Here is a 13,088-nt window from a genome sequence, read left to right as displayed (position 1 = left end):
GGTTTTTTAAGTGAAATTGTAAGGTTTTTTTAATGCTACTTTATGTATGTATTATTATATTTTTTATATATTTATTTTACAATAAACTACCTATGTATATAGTTATAGATTGACTGTATCCTGTAATATGGAATGGCTCAGCTCTTTTTTTTTTTAACTTGGATAAAGTTGAACAGCATAGTTAATATCTTCTATAAACTTATAAACAGTTTAAAATGTTTTTTTTTTAAAGTTTTTTTCACGGTGCTCGCACCGTGCGCGCACCCAGCGATTTTTTGAAAACAAAAATAAATTTTTTTTTACACCCTTCGGGGTCCTTCAGGGACCCCCTGACAAAGGCTAGGGGGTCAGGAACTCTCTACCCTGCCCCCTTTTCACGTTCTCCACCTTTCTTTTTCACTGTCACACACAAAATGGCAGCCGACACTTCCTTATTTCGACCGATTCGAATGTTGACTGACATGTAACGACCAATTAGAATTATGCTCGCGCACGTTATGGAGCGCGCACGGTGCGCGCATATAGATATTTATGTACTTTTAACTGCAATTTTCTCAGGAACTACTGAACAGATTGACACCATATATGCAAAAGGCACATGCCTGACCTGAGGACTACCTCTTTGCCAAATTTCAAGTAATTCTGTTCAGCCGTTCGGGCTGTACCTTCGACTAAAGGTCCTATGGGAAAATACATGGGGAAAACGCGTTTTGGGACCGCCCTTTTTTCTCAGCCCCTGCTTGACGAATCACCCCGAGACTTTCAGGGTAGAAGCTGAGCGGAGCGCCCCATTAGTTTTGAAAATTTTGCGAGGATTCGTCAACCGGCGCCAAAGTTATTCAAAATAGAATTTTCAGATTTCCTATGGGAACTCGGTCCGAACTATAACTATCTACTGGCGACAGCCAGTAGATAATATATATATATATATATATTTATATTTCAGCTACTGATTTGTATCAAGTGCCTGTTAAAAATAATCAGGAATTGAATTAATTTACGAAATATATTCATTTTTTTCCTCATTATGACCACGAACAAGATGGACAATAGTGAATGGCACTGGCCATTTATCCTTTATGTGTGGTGAAAAATGATTAACTCGAATTATATCTTTTGGAAATTTTATTAATGAATTATAAAATGAATATTATTTAAGAACAGTTCCAAAAGCCCACTCAGGGAATACAGTGATTATATCAACTGTTTACTTGATGTTAACAAAAAACAAAAAATGTCTTTCTTTTTGTTATGAGTAAAGTTGTTGAAATCTGTTTTCTAAAAACTAAAAGAAACAGCAGTATCAAGTACTAATACAAATATTTTTTCTATGTTTATTGTTTGGCAACAGGAACTGTTTAAAACACAAACTTACTTCCTGGTTCATTGTAATGACTCACTGACGAAGACCGTGGTGTCGAAACGTGTCTAAGTCACGAATTACTAAACTTCTCAAAGAAAAACTTGTGTGCGACTTCTCTTTCCATGCGCCTGGAAATTGCGCGAGAAAACTCCTGTTTAATATATATATATATATATATATATATATATATCCAAGCATGCAGGGTACCCATTCGAAGAAAGCCACTGGAAGTTAATATTTCACACGTTTAATGGCAGCATGCTGACAGCTAAACTGAACAACCAACGACTGCAAAGTTCGTACGCCAGACGCGTTTCGAGAGCTCCTTGCTCTCTTCTTCAGTGGCGTTTGGTTGACTGAAAAGAAGCGCCATTGCTCACGCACAGTCTATATACATCACCTGCCTCATAGGCGTGGCCGACAACATGGCCTTCTGGATAATGTAGTCCAATATTAAATCCTCAGTGGGAGCGCTTTTCATTTCAGAAATAGAACATGAGTAATATCCCAAGTGGGTTGAAGTCACTCGAACTTCAGTCAGCTGCCCTGCTTTATTGCTGACATCGTGAAAAGAGCGAGCGCCATCCTGCATTGACGCCAGCTCGCCTTCCTTCCCAAAAGCTAGACGCCTGTAGGAGCCTGCCAGGACCCGCTGATCAGTGGTGGGCTGTCTTCGCGACCGGGAACAGCCGCCTTTAAATCCAAGCATGCAGGGTACCCATTCGAAGAAAGCCACTGGAAGTTAATATTTCACACGTTTAATGGCAGCATGCTGACAGCTAAACTGAACAACCAACGACTGCAAAGTTCGTACGCCAGACGCGTTTCGAGAGCTCCTTGCTCTCTTCTTCAGTAGCGTTTGGTTGACTGAAAAGAAGCGCCATTGCTCACGCACAGTCTATATACATCACCTGCCTCATAGGCGTGGCCGACAACACGGCCTTCTGGATAATGTAGTCCAATATTAAATCCTCAGTGGGAGCGCTTTTCATTTCATTGGATTTAAAGGCGGCTGTTCCCGGTCGCGAAGACAGCCCACCACTGATCAGCGGGTCCTGGCAGGCTCCTACAGGCGTCTAGCTTTTGGGAAGGAAGGCGAGCTGGCGTCAATGCAGGATGGCGCTCGCTCTTTTCACGATGTCAGCAATAAAGCAGGGCAGCTGACTGAAGTTCGAGTGACTTCAACCCACTTGGGATATTACTCATGTTCTATTTCTGAAATGAAAAGCGCTCCCACTGAGGATTTAATATTGGACTACATTATCCAGAAGGCCGTGTTGTCGGCCACGCCTATGAGGCAGGTGATGTATATAGACTGTGCGTGAGCAATGGCGCTTCTTTTCAGTCAACCAAACGCCACTGAAGAAGAGAGCAAGGAGCTCTCGAAACGCTTCTGGCGTACGAACTTTGCAGTCGTTGGTTGTTCAGTTTAGCTGTCAGCATGCTGCCATTAAACGTGTGAAATATTAACTTGCAGTGGCTTTCTTCGAATGGGTACCCTGCATGCTTGGATTTAAAGGCGGCTGTTCCCGGTCGCGAAGACAGCCCACCACTGATCAGCGGGTCCTGGCAGGCTCCTACAGGCGTCTAGCTTTTGGGAAGGAAGGCGAGCTGGCGTCAATGCAGGATGGCGCTCGCTCTTTTCACGATGTCAGCAATAAAGCAGGGCAGCTGACTGAAGTTCGAGTGACTTCAACTCACTTGGGATATTACTCATGTTCTATTTCTGAAATGAAAAGCGCTCCCACTGAGGATTTAATATTGGACTACATTATCCAGAAGGCCGTGTTGTCGGCCACGCCTATGAGGCAGGTGATGTATATAGACTGTGCGTGAGCAATGGCGCTTCTTTTCAGTCAACCAAACGCCACTGAAGAAGAGAGCAAGGAGCTCTCGAAACGCGTCTGGCGTACGAACTTTGCAGTCATTGGTTGTTCAGTTTAGCTGTCAGCATGCTGCCATTAAACGTGTGAAATATTAACTTCCAGTGGCTTTCTTCGAATGGGTACCCTGCATGCTTGGATTTAAAGGCGGCTGTTCCCGGTCGCGAAGACAGCCCACCACTGATCAGCGGGTCCTGGCAGGCTCCTACAGGCGTCTAGCTTTTGGGAAGGAAGGCGAGCTGGCGTCAATGCAGGATGGCGCTCGCTCTTTTCACGATGTCAGCAATAAAGCAGGGCAGCTGACTGAAGTTCGAGTGACTTCAACCCACTTGGGATATTACTCATGTTCTATTTCTGAAATCAAAAGCGCTCCCACTGAGGATTTAATATTGGACTACATTATCCAGAAGGCCGTGTTGTCGGCCACGCCTATGAGGCAGGTGATGTATATAGACTGTGCGTGAGCAATGGCGCTTCTTTTCAGTCAACCAAACGCCACTGAAGAAGAGAGCAAGGAGCTCTCGAAACGCGTCTGGCGTACGAACTTTGCAGTCGTTGGTTGTTCAGTTTAGCTGTCAGCATGCTGCCATTAAACGTGTGAAATATTAACTTGCAGTGGCTTTCTTCGAATGGGTACCCTGCATGCTTGGATTTAAAGGCGGCTGTTCCCGGTCGCGAAGACAGCCCACCACTGATCAGCGGGTCCTGGCAGGCTCCTACAGGCGTCTAGCTTTTGGGAAGGAAGGCGAGCTGGCGTCAATGCAGGATGGCGCTCGCTCTTTTCACGATGTCAGCAATAAAGCAGGGCAGCTGACTGAAGTTCGAGTGACTTCAACCCACTTGGGATATTACTCATGTTCTATTTCTGAAATGAAAAGCGCTCCCACTGAGGATTTAATATTGGACTACATTATCCAGAAGGCCGTGTTGTCGGCCACGCCTATGAGGCAGGTGATGTATATAGACTGTGCGTGAGCAATGGCGCTTCTTTTCAGTCAACCAAACGCCACTGAAGAAGAGAGCAAGGAGCTCTCGAAACGCGTCTGGCGTACGAACTTTGCAGTCGTCGGTTGTTCAGTTTAGCTGTCAGCATGCTGCCATTAAACGTGTGAAATATTAACTTCCAGTGGCTTTCTTCGAATGGGTACCCTGCATGCTTGGATATATATATATATATATATATATATATGTTCACTGAAAAAACCATAGGTTTCAGGGGCGTTATAGTTAGCTGGACTTTTCACTCGTACAAAACCATTGAAATTCCCCCGTTATAGTTAGTTCAGCTAACTATAACTCGCGCGCCCGCAATGCACTGCTGATGACGTCACATATTTCATCACTCATGACATAGTCAGTGACATCACTCAGGACATCAGTGATGACATCTCAAATGACATCTCAACTTACAACTGGCCAGGGGGTGCATTTGCAGAGTGCTGCTAGGAGGGGGCGTGGCCTCCGGCGCGATGCCGGTCTTTTATTTATTTTTTTAAGAAGGAGGGCTGTGTGGCCCCCCTTCTTTTTCTAATTTACTGGCCCTGGGGACCCCATCCCCCAGGGCCTGCACCCTAATTTTTTTGTTTAAAAAAAAAAAATGTGGCCCTCCCAAGGCCTTAATCGGCCCCGGGGACCCCAACCCCCGGGTCAAGGCCTTTTTTTTTTTTATTCTTTAGGAGGGGGCTGCGTTGCCCCCCTCCTCAGGCCACTTATGGCCCCGGGGACCCCATCCCCCAAGGCCGGCCTTTGTTTTTTATAATTTAAAAAAATATATATTTATAGAAACACTTAGGATATGCTGGACAAACCGTATGTACCTATCACCATGACGATTTGCGTGATAATCATTAAAAGGCAACTATGCATAGAATGAATCCACATGGAATGTATTTACACCACTAGTGAAGCTCTGACGCCCTACTGTGCCTAATCCCGGCGCCCCCGCCGGTGGGTACTCTCCAAGTAGACACCCTTGTCGTTTATTTATACAAACATGGGTAGCTATTAACGGGCACATTTAATATACACGCACACCAAGCCATTCAAAGGGGATTCCACAAAATTCGACCAAACTATGCAAGAAACCCCCCTCACGGTTAATAAAACACATATCCACCGCCGGATGTGTAATACTTTTTATTTTACTCTCTGGAAAGGAGACGAACCTCACTTGAGAGTCACAGTGTGCTCCTGGCTGAGCCCAATGCTGTGTTACACCCACCAGTGCCCGCCGAGGGCCTCACACCTCTGTGTTGTATTCCACCAGCTAGTGCGTATGCTATGACACTCTCTAGCCCATGTGCACTGTAACACCACCCTGTGAATATGTCGTGCCACACTTGCCTTCGCACGGGTTATATTGCCCCATCTAACGTGCCTTCCTCGATGCCTATGTTATAACGCACAGCGCTATGCCATACATATTACAATCTGGGATCCATATCTTTGTCACAGTGCATATGCAATGTTACACTCCCCAGCACATATTTTATATTACAACTTTAGAGACTAGTTAGGTTACACAACACTGCCCTGTGCATATTACACTTCAAGGCGCATATCGCATAGCACGAGCTAGTGCCTGTGCTATCTCGCGCTCTCCAATGAATCTGTCATTGCGCACAATGTATTGCATATTATATTTCACGCCCCGGTTCATCTTATATCACACTTTTTGGTGCATAGTTTATACCATATACTATATCTAGTTTTCATTTTCAATCATGCTCTCAGGACTATGTTCTATATAACACTGCGTCCACCTACCCTTTTCACGGACATTACATTTTGCGATGGGGGGTGGAGGGTCAGGGGGTGTTTCTGCCAAGTGAGCCCGGAGTCACAGTCACAAACGTCCTCTTCTTCCTGAATAAAAGTGAGATTATGCTGCATACTTGTTCATATTTTAAGTAGTTCGCACAGACACACATTTTAAAAACAATAAAGTTCCTAATACCCACCTTCTCTGAACAGTTAGCTTGCTGCCCCTTCCACCTCCTCCCTATCCTCTGCTGTCTGAATCCATGGACTAGCCTCCTCCCTCCTGCCATGCATGGTCTGATGTGCTGCCACTGCCCTCCATTTAGCATGATGTACCAGTCCACTCCTCCTGCCCTCCATTGCCCAATTCTATGGCCCATCATTGACCTCCTGCTTAGCCTCTGTGCTTAGCTTGCTGCCCCTATTCTCCTTCCCCCTGCCATCCGATGTCTTTGTGCATGCCCCTGCTCCATCCCATGGACCTGCCACTCCTATCTACTCTGCGTGTTCTGTTGAGCTGCCACTTCCCTCCCACCTGCCTAGCATTGTCAGATGACTGTAACCTGTCCCTGCCACCTCCACCCTGCCTGTCCACATGCCATGCCCCTATCCCCTTCCTCCTGTCCTCCATGGTCCATTTTACTACCACACCCTTCTGCCCTCCCTGGTCTGTTGTGCTGCAACTGCTCCTCCTGCCTGCCCCGTGCGGTCTGTTGTGAGGCCCCTTCCCCTGAACTCTCTTGTCTGTGCCCAGGTCCTGACCCTCCCTTCTATCCTCCATGGTCCTTTGTGCATGCCCCTGCACCCGCCTTCTTGCCCATCATAGCCATTGTGCTGCCACTAACCCTCCTGCTTGCCATGCATGGTCTTCTGTGCTGCCATGGCCCCTCCCACCTTCCCTGTGTGGTCAGCTAGCTGCCCCTGCCCCCTCCCACCTTCCATCCATGGTCTGTGTGTATGACATCATAGTCTCATTGTTGCTCTCCATGGTGTGTCTTGTTTCTAGTGCCCATACTGCCTGACCTCCATGGTCATCTTGCTGCTCCTGCCCTGCCCCCTTGCCCCAGCCCTCTTTTTCCATGTGCAGACCCCTATTCCCTCCCTCCTGGCTTGCCTGTTCCATTGTAATGCCCCTGATCCGTCCCTCCTGCCCTTTATGGTCTGTTATGCTGCAGCTTTCTCTCCTGTCTGTCCATTATGGTCAGCTAGCTACCATTGCCTCTTTCTCCTCTGTTCTCTGTTGTCCATGTGCATGGTCCTGTCCCTCCCTATTGCTTTCCATGGATTGTTGTGCTGCACTCCCTGATGCCTGCCCTGTAGGGTCAGTTTGGTGCACCTCTCCATGTCCCTCCTGTCCTCTGTTATCCGAGTCCATGTCCCTACCCCAATTCCTCCTGCCTACCATGATCCAATGTACCATACTTGCAAACATTTTGAACTTGGTAAGATGGAGATTTTGAAAAAAAACTGGGGTATTGATTTTCCCCTTTGAGTTACATTAAAAAAGAGGAGATTGTAGACAGGAGACAGATCAAGTAAAGCCCATTTGAGCTTAAAAAATTGGACGTTTCCTGGCTGAAACGGGTCTGTTGGCATGTATGGTTGTATTACCACTGCCTCTTCCTTCTGCCCACAATGGTCTATTATATTGCCACAGCCTCTCTTGCTAGTCCTGTATTGTTGGTTTGTTGCCCCTGCCCCCCTTTCCACTGCCCTCCATAGTCTGTTGTGCTGCCACTGCCCTTCCTGCCTGCCCAGTGTGGTCAAATTGTTGCCTCTGCACTCTCCTACCTGCCTTCAATTTTCAGAGTCCGTGCCCCTGGCCTCTGCCTCTCAACAGTATCCCAATGAACAACTAGATTGCTAACATTCTATATTTATTACAAAAGTGTGGAACCCCTGACGTCATCTTGATGTAATCAAAACTGTAATACCTAGAGTATTTCCTTTAGAAAATACATATATGAGAGGGTCTTATTTGCATCAAAATTATGGTTAGTGCTCTAAAAAACTAAAATGAGGACATATTTTCTGAGTTTTCAAATAGCGACAAAGAACTTTTAAATTATTTGTAATCTTTATGTTTTTTTATCCAGTTGACCACTTGATTAAATGTTGCACCTAGGGGAGAGGATGTGGTGTTACTTCCAGAGCTGCAGACTTTGCAACTGGGGAACCAGGTTGGAGTTTCTGCTTCAGCTCAACATTCTGGGATTCTGGTCAAATCACTTACTCTCCCCATGTCTACAACCAGAATGAATTTGATCTTGCGTGATGTAACCAATGCTCATGTAAAGCACTCCAATACCTGACAAGTCTGCACTATATAAAACTGCAAATACACAAAAAATAAGTGTTTTGCACACTTCTGTCATTGGGATACATGTGGGCTACATCTGGGTGATATTTGTGCTGCATTTGGGCTCTTTTGTCTCTGGTGGCCATCTTGGGAGATTTATTTGCTATTAAGTTTCCTAATTTCCTCATTTACTGCAGTCTCCTCAGTAGGAAATGTCTTCAGTTTTTTACTTTGATTCCATCAAGAAGGTATTCAGATATGTCACACATTTGCCATAAACTCTGAATGTTAGCACTCAAGTTGCTCATTAGATCACTGTAGTAAAGCTACTGCTCACCACTGAAGTCTGCTGCTGGTATTAAAAGTGTATGTTTCAGTCTGCATGTCAGAATATTTTTATGAAATAGAAGAGAATTTGAGAAGTCAAAATGTGCCCTAATTTTTCTTTCTGCAGAACTATTCATAATTTCTATGGGAAAATGAACCCCCTCATTTTGTTCCATTGTAAATTAAGGGGCAGATTTATGAGCCCCTTGCGCCACTTTTGCGTCACTTTTAACATGGGAAAAGTGACGGAAAAGTGGCGCAAGGGGCTCATAAATCTGCCCCTAAATGTTTAAGTGTTACCACTTTATTCCAATCAAGATGGCTTTAGATGTGCCATACTTTTGTCATAAGTAAGACTGTTAGCGCTCTAGTTGTTCGTTAGAACACTCTGGGACATTCTGTCATTGGGCTATACTTGGGCTACATCTCGGTGATATTTGGGCTACATTTGGGCTCTTTTGTCTCTGGTGGCCATCTTGGGAGATTTATTTGTTATGAAGTTTACAAATTTCCTCATTTACTGCAGTCTCCTCAGTAGGAAATACTTTCAGTTTTTTAATTTGGTTCCATCAAGAAGGCATTCAGATGTGTCACACATTTGCCATAAATTCTGAATGTTAGCACTCTAGTTGCTCATTATATCACTGTAGTAAAGCTACTGCTCGCCAGGGAAGTCTGCTGCTGGTATTCAAAGTGCATGTTTCAATCTGCATGTCAGAATGTTTTTTATGAATTAGAAGAGGATTTGAGAAGTCAAAATGTGCCCTAATTTTTCTTTCTGCACCACTAATCATAATTGCTGTGGCAAAATGAACCCCCTCAGTTTGTTCCTTTGTAAATTAAATGTTTTAACTGTTACCACTTTATTCCAACTGAAGGACTGGGCTATTCTAAGGCCCAGCGGTGCCAGGGGACAACACCTGAAACCTTCGTGGGTTACCTGTTCCGGCGTACAAAACACAGTGACTCGGGACACTTCCGGCGGCGTCAAAGATCAGCGTTTATTTACTGCAGGGATACAGAAGTCGCAAGAAGTACACAACGTGTAGGTTCTGGGAGACTGCGTCAAATTGCACAAGTGGATCGCTCCTTTTATACACATTTTGGTCATAGGACAACATGGCAGACAAAGGTTATAATTTAGTTCCCACAGTAAACTTCAAAAGGGTCGCATTCATGTTTCAGAAACCCGGAATACAATTTCAGCTTCATTGCCGGTTCCCAACTGTAAAAGCAGATCATCCCCACATTAAGCACATTCCATTCTGACTGTAAACACATTAAGAGGAAGGACAGAAACAGATGCAAAGGAAGAACAAGGATGCACAACAGATTAGAAACGAGTGTAGAGGGTAATAACGGAAACCAGATCGCAGAATCAAAGACCTCGTGACTAATGCAAGCATGACTGAAACAATAGACCAGTACGGCAAGATGAGCCCTGAGCGGGGCCATCTGCCTCTGCCGTGTCATTTCCCTCATCATAAAAGACACCCTCAAAGGAACACGTGTCCTCCGTGAAAGCTTGGGAATCCCAGGGTCACAAAGCGGACAAGGTCTGTTCGCTGGCTACTTGAGGGCAAGAGACAAAATGGATGCCGCATCTAAAATGGAACCCGGGGGTTCGAATGGACATACCTAGAAATGAGACGATCCGTACATAGCAGCGTAGCGAAAACGCGCACACCCACTAAACTCGTCATTTGCGGTTCGCTAATACCAGATTCGTCCATATTCAAAACACACCCAAAAAGTGTCGTTCCAATTCACACGGAACCTCAGACGCTCCTTTTGCCCTCATGTAGGCAAGCACTAATCGAGATCAGAGTCGATTTCGATATTCATCAGATCGGTCAGCTGTTGCTGGAACATCATTCTATCCATCAATGTCTCCTTGGTAACAGATGGCCGTCTTATACACGCCGTAGCACAAAGACTACATAAGGCAGGACCACACTGCACACAAAGACAACACGTGAATAGGAACGTTACAACAACCCCTACGATCATCAGAATCTTCCAACCCCAAGTGGATAGCAGGCCCCAGAACCATCCTAGAAGTGTCCAATTACCCTCGTCCACGTGTATGGACTCAGAAATTTTATGCAACTTCGAGATGGCTTGGTAAACAGTTGGAGCGTTGTCAGGAATGAAAATGCAACAGCTCGAATGGATAACTTTGCACACACCACCTCTATCTGCAAGAACAACGTCGAGAACCATACGGTTCTGCAACGTCATAAGTCTATCCGCCTGCAGTTCTGCTGTTAAATTACCAAGAGCGCTCGCAGTTATGTTAGCAGTCATCTCTACCACACGGGTCAACTGTCTCAGGTTTCTACTATTTACCATAGGTCCCCAAAACGGCAAGAAACCCTTAAAGAAGTCTCCTGCTTCTTGACCAGCAGTATCCTCTTCACTAATAACGCCTCTCACAACTCTAGTCTTGTGATAGTCCGAGGCAACTGAAAAGGTCAGTGGCAAAAGATTCGCGATATAACAGGTTCCCGAGAAGTCACGGGGCAACCATGTATATGCACGTTCATAACATACAAAATAGGTACCCTTGGCAGTCAGAAAAACAGGGGAAGAGAGCATCGGGAGAACATACGTGTTAGTGCAAGCACTGTTCCCGAGTTGCGCTCTCGGATTTCGACCAAGACCCTTCAAGCAGAAATTACCGAGGTGGGGTACGATCCATATTGGAGACGAGCTCTTGAGCTGTCTATCACCCACTGACGTACTATACTCAGCTTCACTCAGGTCCTTATAGGCTTGCACCTCTTCATCTGGAATAAGCGATGCATCAAAAACATCTCTATCTAAATCCGCAATCGCTATCGCCAAAGGCTTGTGGTACGGACCAGGACCAAAGTTTGCAGAGCGTGGCTCTCGACTGGGGTAGGAATCTAGTGCACTACGGAACATAGTTTGAAATGCTCGAGCTGACCCTTGGGAACTATAAGGAAGAACCAGATACGGAATACCCCTATCCATGGTATGTGGCATTAACCCACACACCCAACAGTTGGTAGTGTTCATTACCAACTGATGCTGATGTAGGAGCTGAACGAAGGAGTTATTCATGAACTCCGCACGTCTAACCTGTTCATGTTGTGGCAGAGGATGAAAGGAATGTGGTGAAACAGTGGTAGTAGAACTTAGTTTAGGAGAAAGAGTAGGTGAAATGGAAGGCAACAACGACTGTATTCCGAAATACACTCCACCCACCAATAGCAGAGACACAGTCAGAAATAACAGAAGTACCTGGAACAAAAAACACTTTGTTCGTACAATCTTGTGCAATTTTGATCTTTGCGCCGACATCCTTTCTACTTCCAACAGCTTAGAGAACGCCATCCTCTAAAAACCGTCCGTACGTACTTGACGCACTTCGTTCTGAGTAGCGATTATCAATTCCCAGGAGTTCCCAGGAGTCGACAAAAAGTAACCGACCTAGTGTCAGAAACCTGCTAAACAGAAAGGAGTACCCGCACGGCCCTACGGTTAACCCGGATGATAGGTTTTCCTAAACACGTAGCTTAATACAAATCTCTTCAGCTGTGAAAAGCATACATAAAAACTCAAAAATGCAGAAAAGGATGTAATTGTTCGTAATGTTCTTGGCAACGGGAAAGGAAAAAAATATAAGGAACATTTTATTAGTCTCTGTTACGTGGACGAAGAAAATATCGATCTCTTCCAGGTCGAGTCTGCTCGTCAAACAATTGTTCAGCTGGTAAAACAGTGTTCAGTCGATTGGATGATGATTCAGACCTCGAATTCTCTTCAACTGACGACTCAACAGGTGTATCTGACTGCGATGGCAATGAATTGTCTCTTACAGGCTGGGCATCGCTGAACGACACAAAACATAAAGGAGTCTCAGTTTCCGTTGCCGCTATACCAGTTCTCACCCAACTTTCGGTCGGGAGAGGGATCGGCACCTTTTTGGTATGGCCGGCGTGTACCCAATTCTTTCTGCCTTCCAACCGAACTGCAGTCCTCGTGGCCAACAGCATGTGATAGGGTCCCACGAATCTCGGCTCCAGGTTACGTTTCCGGCCAAAATTTCGGGTAACGACCCAGTCGCCTGGTTGGAGCCGATGTCCAGGACCCTCTGTCTGTTCTGGCAAAGCTTCAAAGACCTGTTGATGAATGGACCTTAGTTTAATAGTCAGATCATGAAGATAATCAATTAGCATTGGATACTCAAGACTATCAAAGGCCTTAGGTCTCGGGACTCCCCAAATATTCGCAGGGCGGCCGAACACAATCTCATAGGGGCTGAGCCCTACTCGAGAGTGCACGGTCGCTCTGGTCGATAAGAGAGCCAGAGGCAAGGCATCAGGCCATGACAAACCAGTTGTAGCCTGTATCTTTGCAAGTTTCAGCTTCAGGGTACCATTGTACCCTTCAACTAGACCCGCTGCCTGGGGATGATTGGCACTATGGA

The 13,088-nt window shown here is 45.6% G+C and overlaps 1 protein-coding gene across 1 annotated transcript; it reads right to left on the bottom strand.

The window, feature by feature from the left end:
* Window positions 1–10,444: 10,444 nt before the first annotated feature.
* On the bottom strand, window positions 10,445–11,992 carry LOC146856622 (endogenous retrovirus group PABLB member 1 Env polyprotein-like). Its single transcript, XM_085650757.1, has one exon. The coding sequence runs from the start codon at window positions 11,990–11,992 to the stop codon at window positions 10,445–10,447; it is 1,548 nt and encodes a 515-aa protein (XP_085506883.1).
* Window positions 11,993–13,088: the final 1,096 nt, after the last annotated feature.

This window comes from Triturus cristatus, chromosome 4_1, assembly GCF_964204655.1.
Source record: "Triturus cristatus chromosome 4_1, aTriCri1.1, whole genome shotgun sequence".
In the NCBI taxonomy this organism is placed as follows: Eukaryota; Metazoa; Chordata; class Amphibia; order Caudata; family Salamandridae; genus Triturus; species Triturus cristatus.
This window is presented reverse-complemented; position numbering and strand designations above follow the sequence as displayed.